Source organism: Marmota flaviventris, chromosome 14 (genome assembly GCF_047511675.1).
Source record: "Marmota flaviventris isolate mMarFla1 chromosome 14, mMarFla1.hap1, whole genome shotgun sequence".
Classification (NCBI taxonomy): domain Eukaryota; kingdom Metazoa; phylum Chordata; class Mammalia; order Rodentia; family Sciuridae; genus Marmota; species Marmota flaviventris.
Genome location: NC_092511.1, coordinates 24708979 through 24733885, shown reverse-complemented (window position 1 = coordinate 24733885; position 24907 = coordinate 24708979). Strand labels below are relative to the sequence as shown.

General features: G+C 34.8%; 2 protein-coding genes across 8 annotated transcripts in view; both read right to left on the bottom strand.

The window, feature by feature from the left end:
• Positions 1-9046, bottom strand: part of Slc30a6 (solute carrier family 30 member 6) — a 43952-nt gene extending 34906 nt beyond the window's left edge. For 2 of the 4 annotated variants that reach the window (XM_027933351.3, XM_071601466.1), the window contains exons 1-2: positions 8991-9046; positions 2747-2833 (exon numbers count right to left, since the gene is read on the bottom strand). In XM_027933351.3, the coding sequence (XP_027789152.2) occupies positions 2747-2833; positions 8991-8993 (90 nt within the window). In that variant the 5' untranslated portion in view covers positions 8994-9046. Of the gene's footprint in view, positions 1-2746; positions 2834-8544; positions 8963-8990 lie in introns of those variants that run through there. The other 2 variants (XM_071601467.1, XM_027933352.3) reach the window with 2 other exon arrangements.
• Positions 9047-13036: 3990 nt separating this feature from the next.
• Positions 13037-24907, bottom strand: part of Spast (spastin) — a 58665-nt gene continuing 46794 nt past the window's right edge. For all 4 annotated transcript variants that reach the window (XM_071601464.1, XM_027933490.2, XM_071601465.1 and 1 more), the window contains 3 exons: positions 23023-23093; positions 21133-21173; positions 13037-15884 (listed from right to left, as the gene is read on the bottom strand). In XM_071601464.1, the coding sequence (XP_071457565.1) occupies positions 15762-15884; positions 21133-21173; positions 23023-23093 (235 nt within the window). In that variant the 3' untranslated portion in view covers positions 13037-15761. The remainder of the gene's footprint in view (positions 15885-21132; positions 21174-23022; positions 23094-24907) is intronic.

Genomic DNA, 24907 nt, shown 5'->3' with positions numbered 1-24907 from the left:
AATGACTGGAGTTTGGGTAATAAGAATAAACTGGAAAGATAGGTGCTGGTGATTGCTGGGTGAAATTCTTGAAATTGAGACAATAGGATACAGTTTTTATGAGTGATAAGGTTTCTACATGACCACAGCAGTGGACTCCTGGGAGTGACCAAGGGCGAGACTGATTATTCATGATGAAGAAGTAAGGAACTGAAGCAAGATGTGGTGGCACATGTCTGTAATTCCAGATACTTGGGAGGTTGAGAGAGAAGAAACAAAAGTTTAAGTCCATGTGTCTGAAAAAAATGAACAAAATAAAATAAAGTAAAGTAAAAAGGACTGAATATGTAGCTCAGTGGTAGAGTACTTGCTTAGCATGTGCAGGCCTTGGGGTCAATCCCTAGTACCACCAAAAGAGAGTGGTAGGCGGTAAGGAACTGAGATGGATCTTAAAACGTGAACCAACATTTATGAGCAGTGAAGAGATGAACCAAGGTATTTCTTAAGATTTAAATTTTTATAGAGAATATATGTACAGTTCAAGTGTTCCTATGTAATAGTCCCCTTATTATCTGTAGATGATATGTTCCCAGATCCCAGTAGATGACTGAAACTGTGGACAGAACCCTGTATAAACTATACACTATGTTTTGTTCTATATGTATATACCTACAAGTTTACTTAAAAATTAAGCAGAATATAAAAATAACAATAATATTAAAATGAACAATTTTCATAATATACCATACTAAAAATTATGTTGAGTGTGAAAATATCTTATTGTACTGTGTATCTTAGCAGCCTCAGCATATAATTTTTCTTTATTAAGATGAGAATTATGGGCTGGGGATGTGGCTCAAGCGGTAGCGCACTTGCCTGGCATGCGTGCGGCCCGGGTTCGATCCTCAGCACCACATACAAAACAAAGATGTTGTGTCCGCCAATAACTAAAAAATAAATATTAAAATTCTCTGTCTCTCTCTCCCTCTTTCACTCTCTCTTTAAAAAAAAAATAATAAAATAAATCAGAGAGCTTTAATATAAATTGAGAGAAATATCGGCTACAATGATAGACCCAACCTGATCTTTAAAAAAAAAAAAAAAAAAAAGATGAGAATTAGGGCTGGGGTCATGGCTCAGCAGTAGCGCACTTGCCTAGCATGCGTGAGGCACTGGGTTCGATTCTTAGCACCACATACGAATAAATAAAAAATAAAGGTCCATCAGCAACTAAAAAAATATTTAAAAAAAGATGAGAATTAGCAAATTCCATTTAAAGAAAGTTAGCAACTTCCATTTAAAGAAAGTACTATACTTTGGCATATACAAATTGCCAGCATCACTGTTCTTCTACTTTAGCATTATTTCAACACAAGCATTATAATAGCAATGTTGTGACAGTTGATCTGATAACCAAGGCAGCTAATAAGTGACTAACAGGTGGGTAGTATAAACTGGACAAAGCCATGACTCATGTCCCACAAGGAACAAAGTAGGAGAGTGTAAGATTCTGCTATGCTACTCAGAATGGCACACAATTGAAAACTTATGGATTATTTATTTCTGGAATTTTCCATTTAATATTTTTACAGTTGACCTCAGACAACTAAATCTGAATATAAGGGGGAAATATTATTTTTTGGTTTTGTTCCTATTACCTGTTCTATGGTTTATTGTACTTCAAAAAAGTGCATGGTTAGGACTGGGGCTGTAGCTCAATGGCAGAGCACTTGCCTAGTATGTGCGAGGCCCTGGGTTCGATCCTTAGCATCATATACAAATAAAATAAAGGCATTCTATCCATCTACAACTACAAAAAAAATTTTTTTTTAAAAATGCATGGTTAAAGAATGTCTCTTTACTTATATAATATAGCTGGTTTCTATCAGTATTACAGTGCTACATCCATCTGTTCTGAGAGATAATGCTAAATGAAATATATATCTAACAAACAGATAAATCCTCTATCATTGGCTCTTTAAATCTAACATTCAGGGGATGATAATATTTCCAAATGCTAGATTTATTGAGTTCTGACTATATTTCAAATTTTTAGGAATAGGAGATATAATGATAAATAACAAAAAAAGAAGCTTCTAGTCTAGTTCACAATTCAAGGGCACTATCCCTGGTACTCTTTATTACTGTGTTCCATGGAAACCGGCTTTAAAGCTCATTAACATTTATTGAGTGCTTGTTTGTGTATCTATAAAAAGGTGAGCAAAATAGACATAGTCACTGCCCTCAAAGAGCTTATAATTTAATATTGAAAAGAATGAAAACCAGAAGATCTACATATGATCAAGTAAGAGAGAAATTATCTTTTTATTTATAGTCTCAAAGCATGACACAGTTTCTTGCCTCATTAATTTTCCTGTTATGAATGAGAAAACTTGGCTTTAGACTACATTCAATTTTTTAAAAATATTAAAGACAAAAGGAATCCATAAAAGAAAACAAAATTTATTTAAAATGCTTTAATGTAACTCAGGCTGGGTACGTAGCTCAGTGGTAGAGCGCTTGCCTAGCATATATGAGGCACCGGGTTTGATTCTCAACACCACATGTAAACAAATAAATTAAAGATCCATTGACAACTAATAAAATATTTTAAAAAATAACTGTAATTAAAAAAATACTTATCCAACATGGAAAAATGAGAACAATATGGTGGGGCCAAAAGTGATTTCTATTTGCCTTAAAAATTACCATTTTTAGATGTTGTAATGTTGTTTTACAGTAAAGTTGGGGTTAAGAGATAACTTACCCTTCGGTCAGCTGCTACAAGTCTAAATTCCTGTAATAACTTGCCAAAAAAAGATCTTTGCGGTTTTCGAAAGAGATGAATTGTCCCCTTTAAAACAAAACAAACAAAAATAATATCAGCACTTAAGCATCAAATGTTCTTCCTAGTTCCTGTGATGTTATAGTACTAATAAGAACAACTAACATTTATTGAGTACTCTACATGACAAAGCACTTATTCTAGACCCTTTACATGTATTTATCAATTTAATACTCAAAACAATCCTGTGTGCAGAAACAATTTTTACATTTGGTAAGTTGTCCAAAATCACAAAGCTAGTATCTTGGTAGGGTTTTAAATTTAGGCATTTTAGCTCTAGATCACTCTTAGAAAAGGAAAGGGGAAAAGAAAATTTCCAAATAGCCCCACTAGAAAGAAAATATTACAATTAACCTAATCAAACCTAAACATATGAAAGTTCTGGCAGCTATTATAGTAAAACCCCTTAGGCATTCAGTCAAAAGCATCTGACACCCTAGCTAGTATCCATGATCTCTGCCAGTATACAGCATGAGGCTAGCACTGAAAAGGGTGGGCAGTAGGGTTACCAGAGAGATAGACCAAGTGACAATTTGAGGAGATTTTTGGCCCAAGTTTAGGAAACCATGCAGGAAAGCTTTTAAGGGAACGTTCAGGTGAGGCATAGTAGAGAACACCTGTAATCCCAGCAATTTAGGAGGACGAGGCAGAAGAACTTCAAATCTAGGCCAGTGTCAGCAACTTAGCAAAATACAGAGTGCAAAGGGCTGGTGGTATAGTTCAGTGGTTGAGTGCCCTGGCACTTGATTTCCAATACCGAGGGTTCAAACACAGATGAGAAAATAACTTATGATAAAGGCAGTATCTAATAGCAGTGAGAGAAAATATGAGCTATTCAATAAATGTATTCCAATGAAGGAAATGTTGCATCCTTACTATTCTTTATTCTGATTTGTTATTTAAAAATTAAAATACAAAACTATGCCTGAAGAAAATATGGATTATAATTTCATCATCTTGGAGGCGGGGATGTGGTATAGGACAGAGGCAGAAACCTAATTTATGTCTCCGAGGAAGACCAAAAGGGGTATTTTAGTTGTGTGCTACAGTTAAATGAAGTTATAATATTTAATGGAAATAATGGGAATAATGCCAAAAGATCTGTGATCATTAACTATTCCATTAAAAATACTTAAACCTTTGTATACTGAAAATATGGCATGGCCCTGTTAATTTTTCTAGCATAGGTTTCCAAAAGCAAAACTCTACAGCTACTTTTAAGTCAAAGACCTTCATAATTTATAATTTTTTTGTGTGTGGTGCTGGGATTGAATCCAAGGCTTTATTCATGTGAGGCCAGCACTCTACCAACTAAGCAATATCAACAGCCCAATTTATAATAATTTGATTGCTATGTGTCACAACTTAAGTATTTGTATTTTTTAAAAAAATACTTTCCTTGATGGTAAACGCCACACTCATTCTAACAACCACAGGACACTTCAACCTCACTAAGTTGGCCAGTTTCACTCAACTATTTAAGCTCCAGAAAACACTGGAACTGGGTTATTAACAGATTTAAACTGAAAAACTTTCAGATTCAATTCAAACACAGGAATGATTTTCTTACATAGTTAAGAAAACACCTCAATAGTTATAGAAGGCATGTCCCCTCATTGCTGGTAGGACTGCAAATTGGTGGGAATCAGTATGTACATTCCACAGAAAATTTGGAATGGAATCTCCATTTGACCCAGTTATCCCACTCCTTGGTTTATACCCAAAGGACTTAAAATTAGCATACTACAGTGATGCTGCCACATCAATGTTTATAGCAGCTCAATTCACAACAGCTAAACTATGAAGGTGCCCTTCAACAGATGAATGGATAAAGAAAATGTGGTACATACACAATGGAATATTACTCTGCCTTAAATTATGGCATTTGTGGGTAAATGGATGGAGCTGGAAAATATCATGCTAAGTGAAATAAGCCAATCCCAAAAAACCAAAGGCCGAATGTTTTCTCTGATAAGCAGATGCTGATCCATAATGTGGGGAGAGGTAGGGAAGAATGATGGAATTTTGGATTGTGCAGAGGGGAGTGTGGGCGAGTGCAGGGATGGGAAAGACTTTGGAATGAGACTGACATTATTACCCTATATACATGTATGATTACACTATTGGTGTGACTCTGCACCATGTACAGCCAGAAGTTGTGCTCTATTTGTATACAATGTGTCAAAACGCATTCTACTGTCATGTATAACTAAGTAGATTAAAAAAAAAAAAAGGTGTGCCCCATTCTTCAAAGCTTAGACATGCATTAGTTACATTATGCTGAGACTTCCTGTCAGAGAATGGACAAAGCATAAAAGTGTAGTATAAGAAAAATATCAATAGGAAGTAAAAAATTGTTGATGCCAAGACAATGGGTACATAGGGCTCATTAACAGTCTCTTTACTTTTGTGTATGTTTGAAATGTGTCATAATTAAAAGCAGTAGAATACAATCTGAGAATTGAAATGTTACACTTGATTTGTGTATGATGAATTGAAATGCATCCTACTGTCATGTACAACTAAGTAGAATAAAATATTTAAAAAATTAAAAAAATAAAAAGCAGTAGAATAATAAAGTAAAACATTTTGAAAAGTAAAAATAAACACTAGAAGTGTTACTAATTTTGTTATCCAAATTAACTAGTATTTAGCAGGGTGCAGTGGCACATGCACATAATCCCAGCAATTTAGGAGGCTGAAGCAGGAGGATTGTAAGTTCAAGGCCAGCCTCAGTAACTTAATAAGACCCTGTCTCAAAATTTTAAAAACAGGTGGGGGCAGTGGTGGTCACTCAATGGTACAGTGCTTCCCTAGCATGCACAAGACCCTGTGTTCAATCCCCAGAACCACCAAAATTTAAAAAAAAAAAAAAAAAAGTGACTAGTGAATCTGTAAATCAAAGGCCCTGCTAAGCTAATTCAGTTTGATAGGTACAATATGCTATTTTCATTTGAGATGTTAATAAATGTTAATGTTAACAAATACATTGTGCAAGAATTATGTGTGGAATATTTTGGTCCCAAGATAATAAATGTTGCTTAATATTGTTTTCCTTGGAAAATCTTCTGTTTGACTTCAATCCATTTTGCTTATTACTTTAAGTTTCAGGTTAAGAAAATCAACATGATTTTTAAAAGACAGATGTCCACTTTTGATACCATACTCACATTAAAAATGAAACAAAAATTCTAACAGTCATATCATTCTTTCCAAAATTATATTGGTTCTCCGTTGCTATGAGGATAAACTCCAAATTTCACAAACTGAAATCTTGACTTGTTTTCAATAACTTAGCCTGTTTCTTTCTAGTCTTATTTCTTATTCCAGTTAGAAAGTCTCAACTCTAGCTAAACTGGCCTACTCTTGATCACTGCAAAGTGAAAAGGTGAGACTTGTGTAATCCAAACTCTACTAACCCTGTCACAGTTCACCTATTTCCTCACCTAAATGAGAGACATATTAGATTCAGAGTATATGAATAAGGGCTGGGTATGGTGGTGCATACATATAATCCCAGTGACTGGGGAGACTGAGGCAAGAGGATTACAAGTTCAAGGACAGCCTGAAGAACTTAGCAAGACCCTGTCTCAAAATAAATAGTAACTGGGAAGTGGCTCTATGATTAAGTGCTCCTAGACTCAATCCTAGATACAAAAAAGAGAAAAAAAGTATGTGAATAAGAAACAAATGTTTCACTTCTTCCATGAACTCTTCCTAGCTCATTCCAAACTGTAGTGCTTTCTATGTACTTTTATTATTTTTATTGTTAGCCAAGGGGTCATTTTCATTTTGTTATTGTACATTGTAAGTTAAATTTTTAGTAACACCACTAAAGACAATGGCTATATTTTCTAACAAAGCCTATGAATCCATGAATGACTCATAAAAGTGTTTTCCCTAAAACATTTAAGATAAACCTAGGGACTGGGGATGTAGCTTAGTGATAGAGCGCTTGCCTTATATATACGAGAGAGGCCCTGAGTTAAATCTCTAGCAACTCTCTCTCTCGTACACACATACACAGAAACCTTGAATGCCATTATTTTCCTGTATTACTAATAATAAAGTTTCAAGCATAAACATTTAGTGCTATAGTTTACTTAAAAACAGATATTTATTGAAAACTTCCTCTGGACCGGGCACTGTACACAGTTCTGGGAATACCAGAGTGACACATATGGTTCCTGCTCTCAATGAGCTCACAGTCTGAGGTAAGAACAATCAAGTACACAGGTTTTTTTAAAAAATACTTTTTTAGATGTCGATGGATCTTTAATTTTTTTTAATATGTAGTGCTGAGAACTGAACCCAATGCCTCACACATGCTAGACAAGCGCTCTACCACTGAGCCACAAACCCAGTCCACATGTACAGTTTTAATATAGTCTGGTAAGGGATACAGATGCTATTGGTAAAAAGCATAAGGTATCCAAATTTAAATTTGTAAGTTAATCAAAGTGTACAATCTGAAAAACCTCTGAATTTTAAGTTTCTTTTTAATTCATCCTCAAATCCCTTCATCAGTGTTTCAGGCAAGTTAGGTTTTTAAGATATATATGCATTTTGTGAAGTTTTCTTTATGTAATAAAACTGCTTATTCATTTCAGAAAAAAAGCATAAGTTATAATTATAGGAGCACAAAGGAAAATCTGCTCTCAGGACACTGGGTCATAAAGGAAAGGTTCATGAAAACATTAAGGATATTTAAAGGTTAGGTTAGTAAGGATAGAGAGCTGGGGATGGAGAACAATGCAGGAAATGGAGTAGCACATATAAATTAGGCACAAAGTAGGCTTTCCATGTTTTTCACTGTGGCTGAAATAAGGATGGGTGTGTGTGTGTGTGTGTGTTTGTGTGTGTGTGTGTGTATAAAAGGGTCTGTAAAGGTAAAAAGGTAAGAAGCTTGACTATGGATGGTTTTGTAGTAACCAAAGTAATAACTCTGCCTTGAGGGCTACAGGAAAAAAATTTTTTTCCCTTCAGTACTAGGGATTGAACCCACGGCCTCATACATGCTAGTCAAGTGCTCTACCACCAAGCTACTGAGCTGCACCCCGAGTCCTGTTTATTTTGAGACAGGATCCTAGCTAAGCTGCTCTGACTGGCCTCAAACTTGTGATCCTCCTGGTTCAGCCTCCCCAGTAACTAGAATGGCAGGCATGTTCCACCATGCACAGAAAAAAAAAAAGGAAAAACTTTAAGCAAGGACATGACATGGTCAAATTTTAGAAATATAATTTCAGCTATCCAATAGTGAATGTTTTGAAGTAAAGCATAACTAGAAACTATTTGGTCATTAGGAAAAAAGAAAGAGAAGTAAACTTTAACCCACTTTCCCTGTTCAAAGACTTAGAAAATTTACAGAAATTCGACCACATTCACTTAAGGAAGAACAGCTTAGGTTAAGAAATGTAATCCCTTTATCATACATAGGCTACCCATAAGTGTCAATAAATTTTTCTGTTTCAAGAAACACACACCACTTTGCCATCTGACATTACAAGATTAAATTGCAACACTTACATATTGATTTTTAAAGGCCTAAAGTGACTAATTCTTCTAATAAATTGTGATGAAACATCATATCTCAACAATTATAACGAATAGTGGGATCGTTCACTAATTTCTACAAAAACAGAAATAAAGTAGTAATAAAATGCTCTATTAACACCTCGGCTCTGTGTAATCACTGTTCCTTACGGAACATGCTGCCATACCTCGGGTGTCTGTCATAAAACCCTCCTCCTAACTTTGTTTCCCCTGGCGTTACTGTCACTTCTCTAAGCATCACATAATCGTCGTGGTTGCTGTGGATTTGTTTTCAGATCTTTTGCTGGTCATGTAGTCGCTGACGCCGGAAAAGGCTTTTATTTTTATAGAGAGGAAATCTCGGCAGGGGAAGCCATAAATTCTCCAGGAGCTGAAAGCTTGGCCTGGAGCGGAACTCGGATCCCGAGAAGCAAAGGAACGGGGTGAAGAACAGAAAGGGACCAGGGATGTGGGGGGAACCGTTTGGGCGACAGCCGCTTCTCCTCGGGGGCCCGACAGCAACTCCGACGACCCCTCCTCTGAGAGGCTGAGGCATTTCAAGTTAGCTTCGGACGAGAGACGATAACAGGAATCACCTATGACAGAAACCCTCATTACCCCTAGGCCAACTCACCATGATAAGGAGCTGCACAGCTCCCGCCGGAAGACGCTGTGGGGGCTCAATTTGGCCAGTGCGGAAGGGGAGGGGCACCAGAGGCCTATTGGCTGCGAAAGACGCGGGGGCGGAAGTACGTGCCCAGGCCTCGGGGTCCCGCCCCTTCCCGGTTGCTGAGCATCTAGTGGAGGTGAAGGCGGCGGCTAGACCGTCCCTTGCGCTGTCTTCCCTGTCTTGCCAATGACTTGAGCTGTTTAGGCCAGTGACAAGGAGCAGTTAAAGTTTATTTTAACACGAGGAAAATGTCGCTGACTGCTGAAGCACTTATATCTATGTTGTGTGATTAAATTTTTACTAAATGAATAGTATTCCCGTTCTACAAAGGAGTACAAAGAGGAAGATTGAGAAACTTGTCTAGGTTGCTGTGGTAGCAGAAGTTAAACTTGGAATGCCTAATAGCAAGTACTGTGTGGTGGACTCTCTAAAATATTATTTAAAACCATTATAAAGTTAATTGTGTTATGCAGATAACATTAATTATAGAAAACTTGAAAAATACATTAATATTGGATGAAGACTGAATATGGAGCACCTGTGTGAGTTAGGTACTGGTTTCTTGAAAATTATATGGTAATAAGAGAAAATCAGCGGGAGAGCGAAAAGTTTAAAAACAAGATATTCTTAACTAGCGTCAGGTAGGAACTAGCGTCAGGTAGGAAATAGGACAGTGCCATTACAGATTAACTGGATGGTTAATTTACAGTAGTGGTCATCAAAAGCTCTATGGAGATGAAATTTAACTTCTGATTGGGTAAAATCTTTGAAGTTTTTTCCAGACACTATAAACAAGTAGAGCAAACATCCTTAGTCGAAAGAGACTGTATTTTTAGATCTGAAAGTACATACTAGCCCACACAAAGATAAAAATTTATAGTATGTTTTTTACTGAATGTGCTTTTTACACCATTGCAGTCTAAAAATCATTAAGACATTTAAGTTAGGGACCATTTTTATAAGGGAATATTCCATACTAAACAGACATATAAACCCAATGAAACTTCAGTATAAGCAAGCCATAAGACCTAATGATTGATTGCAAGTTCCCTTTAGATTGAAAGATCAGTTATTGACTCTCCTCTCTATTTTCATATACCTTATTCCAGAATGCTCCTACCCACCGATTACCTTCCTTTTTATCTCTGACACCCATATTAAGTTGTCCATTGTAGATAACCTCCTCATTCCATTTGAGCCACCTCTCTCCTCACTGAACTTTGATCTAAAACACTGTGCCACCAAGAGTTAAAAATTAGGCCTGAGGGCTGGGGTTGTGCTCAGTGCGTGTCTAGCTTGTGCGAGGCCATGGGTTCGATCTTCAGCACACATAAAAATAAATAAAATAAACGTGTTATTAAAAAAAAATTAGGAGGCTGGGGATGTGGCCCAAGCGGTAGCGCGCTCGCCTGGCATGCAATGTGGCCCGGGTTCGATCCTCAGCACCACATACAAAGATGTTGTGTCCGCCGAAAACTAAAAAATAAATATTAAAAAATTCTCTCTCTCACTCTCTCTTTTTAAAAAAATAGGTCTGAGACTGTTATCTTTATAAAATCGTGCTTGCAAGATTGGCTCTTGGCTGGCATCTGGAAAACTGGATTTGGAGGGTTCTCCTTATTCTCTTAACAGAGTGGCTCACTATGCCCAACAGTCAGGCTTACAATTGCACACAAATTGTTACCTGTTGCTGAAGAAATTAAGTGTATTTTGACTCCACTGGGTGAGGAGTTATGGAAACTGGTGCTTGGCTTTGTGCTTTCTACTTTTTGCTAAATTTGCTTTATATCCTTTTGCTGTAACATTTGTTATGAATATAATTATATGCTGAGTCCCTTCAGTGCTCCTAATAGATTATCAAATCTCTGATAGTCTTTTGAGGGTCCAACCACCTAAGGACTTTAAAACGGTAGTTCAGGAAGCAAGTCAGTAAGGCAATTCTTTTTAATTTGTTAATGTTGTTGTATTTCATTTCCACTTTGTCTCATTGTATTCACCTCATTTGCTTGTTATTATTTTTCCCCTTTCTTGATTCCATTTGAATCATAATTCTTAGCAGGCTATCTTATTTTTTCTAATGGCTTTTAGATATACTGCACTGTTTTTTCAGTGAAAGATTATAGTATGCACCATCAATTTACCACAATCTATCTTATGTTAATACTAGACCACTTTGTGTACAAATAACCCTTAAAAATCAAATTCCATTTATTATTCTCTTCAGCTCTTTGTGCTTTTGTTCTGTATTTTACTTTTACAAGTATGAATAACAATACTATAATTTCTTTTGTTTTAAATAGGTAGTACTTAGAAAAATTCAGCAAAAAGTAATTTGTCAACCTATTTATAATTTCCAAAGTTTTTAGTTCCTTTCTGGAGATACAAGTTCTCATTAAGGATAATTTTCTTTCAGTCTAAAAATTTCCTTAAGCATTTTCTACATCAGTATACCTGTGAGAAATTGTTTTGCTTAGGTTTATCTGGAGAAGCGTTTACTTTTAACATTTTGAACAATATAACTACAGAATTTTAACTTTTGCTTAATTTTGTAACTTATCAATGTCATTTCATTATTTTCTGAATCTCAACATTTCTCATGAGGTTATGCAATGTTATTCCACCATCATACCTGTTCTTGCGTTGCTTGAATCTATTGAAATCTTTCAACAATTTTGGGGAAATTTCACTTATTATTGCTTCAAATATTTATTGCTTGATAATCTTTTCCTCTCTGTGCCTAATTATGGATACTTTAGTACTGTCCCACAGGTCTCAAATCTCCATTTTTTTCTTTCTCAGTGCTTTGCTAAGTTTATTGGCTTGTCTTTCAGTCATTCCTCTCTGTCCAATTTAGTTATGGCCATCTAATGAAACTTTTTATTTCAGGTACTGTACTTTTCTGATCACACACACACAAAAAAAAGCACACTTTTTATTAAAAGACTTCCCATTGGGCTAATTTCTATTTCTCTGCTGAAAAATCCCAATCTGTTCATCATTTTCTCTTTTCCTATAAATTCTTTGAAACGTATTTTAAAATCATTCTGTAATAGGATGCTATTATAGGGGTCTACTCTAACAGTTCCTTTTTTTGAGATGAAGTTCTGTGTTACCTAGGCTGGCCTTGGACTTATGTACTCAAGTGATCCTCTCCTGCCTCAGCCACCTGAGCAGGTGGGGACTACAGGCATGCATCACTGACATTCAGCTTATATATTTTATATACTAATTATGGGTTATATAACTTTTCTTTGCATGCTCAATAACTGCAAAGTAATTGCAAAGAGTGCAAAGATAACAAGACAAGGATAAAAAATGCCGTTTTGTTCTGGCTTTAATCTACTAATGGATAACCCTGATGCTGTTGAAGTAAGTTTTGTTATAGTGAATTTCTTTCTATTTTGCCCTTAGTTGTAAAGGACAGCCACTAGTATATTGTCATTATTCCTATAGCCCAGCTCCTTTTGATTTAAAATGATAAACACAAAGTGTTTTACTCAACCCCCTATTAGAACTTGAGTTTCAAAACTATCCTCAAGCATTTGATATCTCCTGCTGTGTTCTTCAGACTATTGCTTTGTGCTGGCTTCCTTTGACTATCCCCCTACACAGGTACAATTTTGGAATTCAATAAGAATTTGAAAGGAACGTACAGGCGGATTTGGGGGCTTACTTCTCTAAGGCCTTTCCAATACATCCCTTCTAATTTCAAGCTGTTCTAGAAGTATCACATGACTACTCAGCACAGCAAGACTGACACATTTGGCTTGAATTCTATTCCCAGATAAATTGCACTGTAGGTAAAAGCTGTTTATTGTAAATTTCTCCTAATGTAGCATTTTGTAGAGTTTCTCTCTGATTTTCATTGCTGTATTGGGGCGTTCTACTCATTGCTTTTTATATTTGGTCAGAGTTTATAAATGTTATTGTCAAAAGAGTTATAAAATGCCCCAATATGGGGCTGCAAACTCTGAAATCTAAAAAACATTTTAAATAAAATAAAGGCAAAATAAAGTTTATCATTTATTTACAATCCATTAGGATAAATACCCATTTTATGCAGCTATACCCTTTAATTCATTTTTTTCTGAAATAAGTACAAAAGACCAGACTAAAATTGAGACAAGCATTTAAAGGAAAATCCTTTGACTCAAGAGTCCAAAAAAACTGTAAATGGTTCATTTTACCAAAAGAATTAGTTTTTGTACAAAATATAAAGAACTTTACACTATAAACAAAGACTGCTGTATATGTATTTAAATAAGAATTCTACTTGCTTTTTCTCCAATTCTTCTCAAGCACAAAGCATACATATGCAAGCCAGAAACCTAATAACCTCAATGGGCAGACTGTTTCAGAATAAGCTTTCACTCCCAATACATTTTGGAAATATAGTACTGATTTTTTTCTTTTGGCTCAAAGTTCAGAACATCAATAAGTTTCAATTTAGTTCACAAAACTCTGCCATATTAACATGAAGAGCACACCAATGCTTCATATTCAAGCACTGAATATAACAGTTTTAAAAAATAATATAACAGCTCAACATGAAATATAAAAGGTTACAATCTATGGCTAATATTAATTCAGAAAACATCCACAGCTTCTATTTTTATTGAAAATGACCAAACCATTCCCTTACCTCCTACTATGTAATTATTCTACTTTCATGGCCCTTCTATAAAAGAAACACAACTTAAAACTTGGTTGTAGTACATCACAGAAAATATTTCTTTAGTACTAGCATTATTCACAATCAGCAAAGGAATTTTTGTACGTAGATATTTAGACAGTAATATAATTGACTCAATTTTATGATATTAACTTGACTTTTATGAAATCTTTGCTATCTAAAAACTTTCCCAATAGAATTATAAATCATAATTTTAAAGGAGATCATATTTAAAAATTTGGGCTAGAACCACAGTCCTTTAATATGATTGGTAAGTTATCTAAATATTGATGTTAATCCCTTTCTAAATAAAAAAGAATTTTGTGAGCTTCATTGAAAAGGTTTTGAGATTTTCCAATTCTTCTCATATATATGTTTATCACTACTTTTCATTATCAGTATTTTATATTGGTGCTTTAACATTTGAGACCTTAAAAAGATACACTCTACCCATGACCTAAAAGAGCACAGTTTGGCTTAATTGTTTTTTCTTTTGGTATTTATCTCAACTCTAATTTTATCAGCCAGGGAGTTCTAAAGTCATGATTGAGAGACACGATTTAAGTTATGAGTACAAACAGCATTTGATCCTAAGAAATCATACACCTTCTATCCAAGAATACAATTAAGGAGAATGTATTATCTTCATTGTAAAATTCTTGTCCAGGAGGGGCAGTTGTTGTATTTTAATGTATTCTTTCAAAACGTTTTTCCTAAGTGAAAAGTCTTTATTACTACTACAAATTATTCTTTTTCACTACGACATTTTACATTTAAGCACCAAAGAAAAATTCTGTAAACAAACTTTTAACCAGTAAACCTAGGGCAAACATCCATTTGCCTTTATTATAATATTTAAAAGGCCATGATATGAATCTCTACTTCCTACAATGACATTTTTATAATAAAACTCCAGGCATATTTATACAAACAAGAAACAGAATTATTGTACATTTTGGGGAAACAAAAAGTTAACCAACAGACTAGAACTTTTTAATAAAGCAAGCACAAGAAACCTATAAAATGTATGCAGTGTATAAAAATTCAGTATTGTAAGTTCATTGAAGGGATTCATAATTATTAAGATAAAAGATGGTAGTTCTATAGGCTTATAATTATTCTGTAAATAGTAAGAAAGTAATAAGCAATAAATTAGAAACATCTTAGCTCCCAGTATTTCCCTTCTGTCTCACTGGAGCCACTTTTATAGCAGTTAAAATTGGCTCTCTTAAATATCAGAATAATTCTATCAGAAAATAAATTCCATCTGGAATAACGTAACAGTCTACAGTAAATTTTTGACATTTCAGAAAAAAAAAACCTGTAGGATATATGAAGACTAATCTACATGTTACATGACAGAGTAACCCAAACCTCTGTTTTACCTTGTTTCGATATTGCTTTCTAAATTGTTTGGCAGTAAGGTAATAGAAAAATAAAAATTAAAATGAATAAAACAACTGTTTAATGTTTGTAGATTTATGAAGGAAAAAAGCCTCAAACTAGCTTTTCCCTATTGCTATTAGGGAAAGTTTCATTTGGCACACTGGATTTGTAAAAAAGAGAACAATGAGGAAAAACAAGAAAAGAAACTAAGAATGCTTGATCTTCCAGTCACTGGTAGTTAAGACATTAGGAAAGAAAAATAGGAAAAATTACTATTTTAAGAAAAAAACATAAGACAAATAACCAAAGGTTCTGTGTCTTCTACCATTCACTGTCTCTAGAATACTTTCATCTGCAACACAATATACAAATTATTATTTACATTACAACTACATTGGTAAAGAAGACCAGAATCAGCTTTTCTTGTGCTCTACCTTACAGTGCCCATTGAAATAACCATGAACATCAAGGCAAGAAGGCCTTAAACAACAAAATATTCCATTTATGTTGTGTACTTTGTTATCGCATTCATCTTCAAGTTTGGTGCACAAATAATTTTAAGACTTTGAAAAGTTTGTAAACTTAGGTTGAGTTTCTGTAACTGATAATTGTTCACTGAAGATCATGTGTTTCTTTCTTGTAAGTAAAATGTTCTGCAGGCTTACAAATGCATTTCTTTAAACAGTGGTATCTCCAAAGTCCTTGTTCCACCGTATGTACGCTTCTAAGGTTTGAGGACTCACACTGCGTTTTATCTTTTTCAAGGATTCCGTGAAGTCAGACAATCGAATATTTCTCATCTAGATTTTTAAAAAGCATATGACACACAGTAGTTAACACAATTATGGATTAAAATAATGGCACTGCTGTTAATTAACATTATAATTATAGAGACATGTATTCCTAGAAAATCATGCCAATCAATTTAACATATTTTCTTTACTATATATAAGCATGTTTGACATATAACATACCTGACAAAAATGCTACACTAAATATACTTCCCCCCTTTTACAGTACTGGGAATGGAACCTAGGTAATTTTACCAATGAGCGACATCCCCAGCTCTTTTTATTCTTTACTTTGAGGTCTTGCTAAGTTGCCCAAGCTAGTCTTGAACTTGTGATCCTCCTGCCTCAGGCTCCCAAGCCACTAGAATTATGGGAAAGTACGACCATGCTTGACTACTAATATCTTTTATTACTTGTGTTTAATTTCATAGGTATTAACATTTTGCAGCATAATGTTTTCTCATTATAACACACACTCATTATAGAAAATTTGACACAGGCTGGGGATATAGCTCAATTATAGAGTGGTCACCTACCACGTGCAAGGCCCTAGGATAGATCCCCAATACTGTAAAGTAAAGAAAAATAGAAGACTTGACAAAATACATACAAGCAGAAAAAGGAATCACTCACAATTCCACCACTTAGATTTTCAGTTTTTTTCTATGTTGTTTCATGGAATTATGTATTGTCAAGTCTTACCACCATTACACTCCAGCTAAATTTATGCTCAGGGAGAATGGGGTGTTACAAGAAACAAATGGGAATTTAAATATTGCTCTTTAACTGTAACATATAGGATGCTTGTATATGCAATTTTCTAATATTAGTATTACTTTAATTTGGTCTTATTTTCCAATTTTTACATTGCCTTTGGAAACACAGATGCTGAGTTAATGAATATATGCTGAGTTAATGAATATATGTATCTAAGTTTTTTTTGGAGATGGAGGTCTTGCTATTTTGTCCAGGTTGGCTTGAAATACTGGGCTCAAGCAGTCCTCCTACCTCAGTCTCCTGAATAGCTGGGCTAACAGGCACGGCCACTGCACTCGGGTTAACCTAAGTATTTTTATTTATTTTGGTGCTGGGGATTGAACTCAAGGCCTCATATATGTTAAGCACATGTTCTGTTACTAAGCTATTCCCCCCCTGCCCTATCCAGGTATTTTTAAAAGGCAAAAGAGAGGATGGCACAAAATAATCTGTGTTAAAAATTGGCACCTGTGTATTTGAACAAAAAATAAGTTAAACAAATTTAGATAAAACTTTAACAACTTTTATCTATATTCTTTTCAAAATCCCCCTTATTGAGGCCAGGAGTATAGCTCACTGATAGAGGGCTTGCTATCATGCATGAGGCCGTAGGTTTGATACTTGGCATCAAGGAGGAGGAACATGAGGAGGAGAAATCAAATACCACTACTAAGTATTTATATATTTTTAAACTATTTAATAGACCCTATGTAGTACTGTGTTCCAGACTATTTTAAGTGTTTTATGAAAGTTAAATCATTCAGAAGGTTACTGACAAATTAATAATACCAAAATCACTAGATTAAAAATAAATTTAACACATCTGGATGAAAGTATACAGCAGAACCACCAGGTACAATGGCATATGCCTATAATCTCAGCATTTTGGGAGGCTGAGGCAGGAGGATTGCAAGTTCAAAGCCAGCTTCAGCAACAGTGAGGCGCTAAGCAACTCAGTGAGACTCTGTCTCTAAATAAAATACAAAATAGGGCTGGGGATATGACTCAGTGGTTGAATGCCCCCGAGTTCAATCCTAGTAACCACCACCAAAAGAATAAAGTATACAGCAGAACCAAAGATTATAAGAATGTGACCTTGGGGCTGGAGTTGTAGCTCAGTGGTAGAGAACTTCCCTAGCACATGTGAGACCCTGGGTTCAATTGTCAGAACAGCATATAAACAAACAAACAAAGGTCCATTGACAACTGAAAAACAATATTTAAAAAAAAAAGAATGTGACCTGGGTTCACATAGTTAATAAGGTGATCACAAAAAGTACCACTGATGTTACTTCTCATAATTCATTAATTTTTAGTTTTGCTATTTAATTTTTTGGTAAAATATAATTTTATGACATTTTGAAAATGGCAAATATGATTATATTTTTAGATATGTTGTATAGTAATTCCGAAATAGATGTACTCTATTAGAATGAGAGGAACTCATGACATTTTAAAAAAATGTCTTGCTGGTATGGTGGCACACACCTGTAATCCCAGTGACTTGAGAGGCTGGGGCAGGAAAATTGCAAGTTCAAAGCCAGCCTCAGGAACTTAGTAAGGCCCTAGGTAAATTTGTGAGACTGTGTCTCAAAATAAAAAATAAAAAGGGCTGGGGATGTGGGTCAGTGGATAAGCACCCCTGGGTTCAATCCCCAGTACCAAAAACAAAGTAAGTAAATAAATAAATAAGTCTTGTTACTATTAGTAGGCTAACAACAGTATTGATTTAAAAAACAAAACAAAACAAAAAAATCCAGAATACATTTCAATATCCAGAGACAAATTTTTCTCTAATAAAATGAACCAGAATCCCTATCTTTTCAAAGTTCTAGAAGTGTGGAGAGGGCTCACCCCAATTAAGCCATTTTCACTGGCCAACTGTAACCCTTTGAACAACAACAATTTTAAAAAATTGTTTTACAGATATGATGGCTAGCTTCTAAGGATCTCCAAATGACCCTCACCTTTTACATATGCATGTGTGCACTCCTCTCCCCTTGAATGCAAACTGGACTTAAAGAATCAAATACAGCAAATGTGATGGGATAGCACTGCCAGTATTGGATTATATGGACTATTACCTCCATCCTGTTGCATTCTCTTGCCTTTTTAGCCTTAATGAAGCTAACTGCTTTGTCGGAGAGGCCTAAGTAGCAAGGGACTAAAAGTAGCCTCTGGCTAGGTGCCAGTGAAAATTGAGACTCAGTCCAACAACTCATAATGAATCCGGCAAATGACCATCTCAGTGGGTTTGGAAGCAGAGCTTTCTCTAGCCCTGCAGTGACTTAACAACTTGATCACAGCACTGTAAAAGACACTGGGTCATCATTTTGGATACAGTCCTATAAAAACAGCCTGAAGTAGACTTGTCTAAGCTGTGCCTCGATTCTTAATTCTATAAAATTGTGCTAATAGATGTGTATTGTCTTAAACTGCTAAATTTAGGAATGATTTGTTATGTAGCAATAACTACCTCATGTAACAGAATTACCTTGTTTTAGAGTCACGAATCCATAATAGTTACTTCTAAGAAAAGAAAATAATTATCTTGGTGGGGTGGCACACAGGTATAATCCCAGCTACAGGGGAAGCTGAATCAAGAAGATTGCCAAGTTTGGGGCCAGCCTGGGCAACTTAGCGAGATCTTGTCTCAAAATAAAAAGGAGCTGGGGATATAGTTCATTGTTGCCTAGTATGTACAAAGACCTGAGTTCTATCCCCAGCACTTGCAAAAATACAAGAAAATAGACTGCAGTGTTCTTTACCCCTCAGATAAAACAGTAATTTTATTTAGGTTGACTTTGTTCGGTGAAGAAGAAAATGTTCAAAGTTTGGTTATATGTATATTTTCAGGATTGGAAAAGAAACACACTTAATGGCTAAAAGAGCCCACTATTAATCTATCGTTCTCATGAACTAATCATGCAGATTCCTGAGACAGTCTATTTCCCAAGGAGCCACCTATCTGTTTCCATGAAATTATTATAAGACATTAACAAAAGTATATTTTAAAAAATGTATATTAAAATATTCCACTCCAAAAGTAGTTTTCCCAATAATCTTCACATCAAGACTGCAAGAAGCAGTCTATAAATTCCCAATCTATTTTTAAAAAGGCAAAATCCAGATCTGGAGCTCATAGCATTTTGCCTTTTAAATACACTGGGAATTTCTAGACTGCTTCCTGTTTAAATGTACATGCCAGATGGTGACAATTCCCTTTATTCTGCTGGTTTTTCCAAAGGACAGAGTTCCAAAATCATGCATAAAATGGCTATTTCCTCATCTTCAGTCTAAGGGGCTAGAGTACCTATCCTGATCAATACCAGCGGGAGTAATGTGTGGTAAAGAAACAATTCATACACAATCTTTACTTTTTTAGTAGAAAAATAATACTGTGGAGAGCTGGGGATGCAGCTGTGCTTAAACATGCACAATGCCCTAGGTTTGAGCTCCAGCACTGTGGAGGTGGGGGATAAAGAGAGGCTACAAGACAAGTGAGGGCTTTCTGAGTAATGTAGTTGATTAAATTGACAATGTACAAGTTGCCTAATCAGGCAACCTCAATTTTACTTAAGCTTGATGAAAAAAGACTGCCAAAATGCACTCAAATATACTCATTCTCTATGTTAACACTTCACTGTCCCTTCAAAAGCTGTTGAAACTTGGGCAATAAACAAAAAAATCTCTGGCAGAAGAGTTACAAACATATTTCAAGCCTGCTATAAATAATTTGCTCATATAACTATAACCATCCTGCATATCTCATGTTATATTTTGCTTGCAAGTGTTTCCAAAGAAATGCTTTAGTGTCTTAATGAGGTAGGCTTCCATATCAAGAAATTACAATAGTACTTTTTTTGTTTGGTACCAGGGATTGACCCCAGCGGCATTTAACCAGCCCTTTTCTGCTTTTTATTTTGAATCAAGATCTTAATAAGTTGCTTAGGGCCTTGCTAAGTTGCTGAGACTGGCTTTTTTAGTTGTGGTGCTGAGGATTGAAGCCCAGTGCCTCACTTGTGCTAAGCCACAACTGAGCCACAACCCCAGCCCTGTGGCTGGCTTTGAACTTGTGATCCTCCTGCCTTAGCCTCCTGAGCTACTAGGATTACAGGCCTGTGCCACCATACCCAGCACAATAATGACTGTATTGTTTTTTAAAGAAGGATGAAAAGATTGTAAAACTAACAAAATGGAACATTTTAATATAGAGGTTAATTAAAATCATGGAGTACTTTTCATAATGTATGGCACCAAGTTTTCTATAATTTTTGTTCGATATTTACATTACATTATTTGATAAAAAAATTAATGACTATGTATATTTTTGACCATTACAAAAAAAAAACAAAACCATAAGATACTAATTTCACAGGCCCCATATTTTTAAATAAAGCAAAGTTAATTTTTTTCTGATCAAATAAATGAAAAAACCCTAAACAAATAAAGTAAGACTTTTAGAGGAAAATCAAAGAAAAGTAATCATAAAATAGGATACCTCACTGGCAGACATATTCTTCACCTGTTCTGGTTTCAGTTCTGTAAAATGTAAAAGTTAGATACTTAAAAAAAATAAAAGATTTTTAAGTTTAAATGGCTTAAGGGCAATGCCAAGTACAATGGTTTAATAGTATGTTTAATAAATCATTTTATTAAGAGAGACATATTAACATTGAGAGCATATGCAATTTATAAATGCTTAGAAATATTCCCTCTTAGAGGTAAGTAAATAGGAAGGAGGCATTTGATTTCTTGCAAATTGCCCGTGAACAATAGAGTTCACAAATCTGAAAATTAACTTAATTCAACTTGTTTTTCACAAAAAGATATTAGTCTGTTTTCTTAAACCTCAAATTTTTGTCTGCTTTAGAATAACAGCTACAGTGTTCTAAAAAACTTAAATGATTTATACATTAGCTACTATTTCTGAGTCTACTATTTGAACAAGATTTCATACCTCTTGTAGTAAGAAAGTTTGTTTACTCAGTTTCAAAATATACATATAAGGTTATATATATGTGTATACAGACACACAGTTATATTTATTATTTTTAAAATAGCCTCTCTTAATCAGTATTATTCCAATTCACTGGGAAAGATGTGCTATAATTAATTGTATCAAATACTATAGTTTCCCTTTATGCATGGGGGATGCATTCCATGAGCTCCATAAATGCCTTAAATCTTGGATTATATCAAACTCTATATATGCTTTTTCTTATACATAAATATCTGTGATAAAGTTTCAATTATAAATTAGACACAATAAAATTTTTAATAATAATAATCAAAAAGAACAATTATTATGACAGTATAGTGTAATAAATTCTATGCATGTGGTCACTCTCTGTCTCAAAATATCTTATTGTGCTCTGTAGAGTTTTCAAACCACAGGTGATTGTGGGTAACTGAAACCAAAGATAGTGAAACTATAGATATGGGGAACTATTGTAAAGCAAAACATTTTGACTAAAGATAACATCTTTTTCCTTCAGTTTCCTTCAGTTTTACTTTCTTAAAAGAAAAAGACTAGAGATATATCTAGTTCTCTGAAAGTTTCGTGTTCTTTGTGCTGGTTATCATCATAGCCAATGTGAGTGCATAACTGAGTACATCATCCACTCAGTGCCTAGCTGGCTGTGGAAAAGCAGCTGAGAACATCTACTTTCAAGTGTAATCATAGTGAGTTTAACCTAAACTATAAAGAATCAGTTGTGGTATTCAGAAATAACAAATTATTTACTTGAATCAAAACAGAACAAGGAATGATATATTACGTAAAAATTCAGACACATTAATTTCAAATGATATTAGATTACTAAAATGAAAAAAAAAAACAGACAAGAACGTTTTCCCCTTTATTATTACTTTTTGCTTGCTTAAAAAAGTTTTCTTGGGCTGGGGGTGTAGCTCAGTGGCAGGACATTTGCCTAGCATGCACAAGGCCCAGGAATATATCCTCTGCACGGCAAAATAAAAAGTTTTCTTTTCCTTTGAGTTTCTCACTCTCTACAAATTATCAAGAAGTAAAACTTCTTGTCTAAAACAGGGGTAATATTCTACTGACTCATGGACTATTTTCATATATTAGCTGTGAGCTAAGAATGGTTTTACATTTTTAAAAGGTTGTTGTAAGAGAAAAGACAATTATGATGACTATGCAACAGAGACCAGATGTGGTCCACAAAACCTGAAATTTTTACTATAAAGTCTTTTCTGAAAAACTCTGTTGATCTCTAGTCTAAAAACTAATCGGTATGAAGTTTTCCACTGAGACAGCTTTATTGCTTTCACACTGATAATAAAAAGGATCTCTGGGTAGAGATTTTTTAAATCTCTAAAATGGAATAGTAAATAGTTCAAAAGTTTCAAGCTCCTGTACACATACCTCGGATAGGACCCAGTGCTGCATCTTTTGCCAGAGCTGTTAGATCACTTCCTGAGTATCCATCAGTCATTCTGAAAAAAATGGAAGGAAGAAAGAGTAAACCATTTTCATTTCTGAAGATTAAAAATCTCCATATAATAAGAGGATATAAATGATTCTGCCTTTTTCAGCAAGCTTACAGTTAGGTGATTTGATTTTAAGGGAAGAAAAAGGCCAATCTGCTAAATAAAAAACAATTTACTACTGGTTCCTTATAACACTTCTAATACGCAACATTAAAACCATTCCTTTAGATTAAGGCATACTCTCCAGGAGGTCCAGTGGAAAACTTCATACACATCACCTGGAAAGGTAAAAACCACTGGTGGCCAAATGACACATAACCACAATTATTTTTCTGTAAGTTAATTAGTCTTATTTATCTCCATGTGTATCATGTGTATCAAGCTTTTTGCCATTGTCTTTTTCTTTTCCTACATTTAATGAAACCTACATTTCCTACATTTCATTAAATGTAGAAAAAGACAATGGCAAAAAGAGACACATCTGAAAAGGATGCCACAATACAGTAAGGATGCTGGGCAACCAAGAGATTGTTGAAGGGAATTAAAACTAGGGAATTAAGAAACAAAGGCAAAAAGGAAAATAAAATAGGAGAAAAGTATTTACTCATCAGGTACTATGTTAAAACAACTAACAGATGAAACATTATTAGTAGAATTCTTCAATGAAATGACAAAGGAGGACCTCTATATTCTCAAGTATTTAATTTATTCTCTTCTCATAGATATCTGGGAACTCAGAGCTCTTACAAAAATTACTCACTATTCACATATTTGTTAAAATTTTAAAATTACTTCATGATATTTTTCAGGGACTAAAGTTAATGAGTGAATTTCCTATCTCCAGTTCTACTTAAGTCCACTGTAAAACAAACAAACAAAAAAGGTTAAGATATAACTTAATGTAATCAGGCTCTTGTGAGCCCTCTCCTCAACTGGGCCCAACCTCCGACTTGCTATACAAACCTGAGCAAGAAACTTGCTAAGTGAATTCTGAAAATATACTTTACCCTTCGTATCTGACTACTCTTGATACTTAATCAGCCTGGCCTGCCTTCAGCAAGAATTCCTTTTACTCATGATGTTTCCTGTTAGTAATTTTCCATCTACTGACCTCCCTACCTTGCTTCTTGGCCTTTGTTGGTCACAGTAAATTATAGAAAATAGTTCTTTAGGCATGAGGCTGTAGCTCAGTGGCAGTACACTTGCCTAGCATGCGTGAGGCACTGGGTTCAATCCTTAGCACCACATAAAAATAAACAAATAAAATAAAGGCGTTCTATCCATCTACAACTACAAAAAAAAATTGGAAAAAAACCTTAAAAATAGTTCTTTAGCACTAGCATTATTCAGACTTAATCAGCAAAGGAATTTTTATACATGGATTGATGTTCAGGCAGTAATATAATTTTAAAAAATTTTTTTTCCTTTATCTTTTTGGTGCTGGGGATTGAACCCAGGGCCTTGTGCATGTGAGATAAGCATATACCAATTGAGCTAAACCCCAGACCTAAATACTTTTTTTAAAACTTTATTTTTGGGGCTGGGGATGTGGCTCAAGCGGTAACGGGCTCGTCTGGCATGCACGGGGCGCTGGGTTCAATCCTCAGCACCACATTAAAAAAAAATAAAGATGTTGTGTCCGTCAAAAACTGAAAAATATTAAAAAAAAATTCTCTTCTCTCTTAAAAACAACAACAAAAAGAACTTTATTTTACTTGTCTATTTTTTTATGTGGTGTTTAGGATCAAACCCAGGGTGTCACAAATGTTAGGCAAGCACTTTGCTATTGAGCTACAACCCAAGCCCCAGTAATATAATCT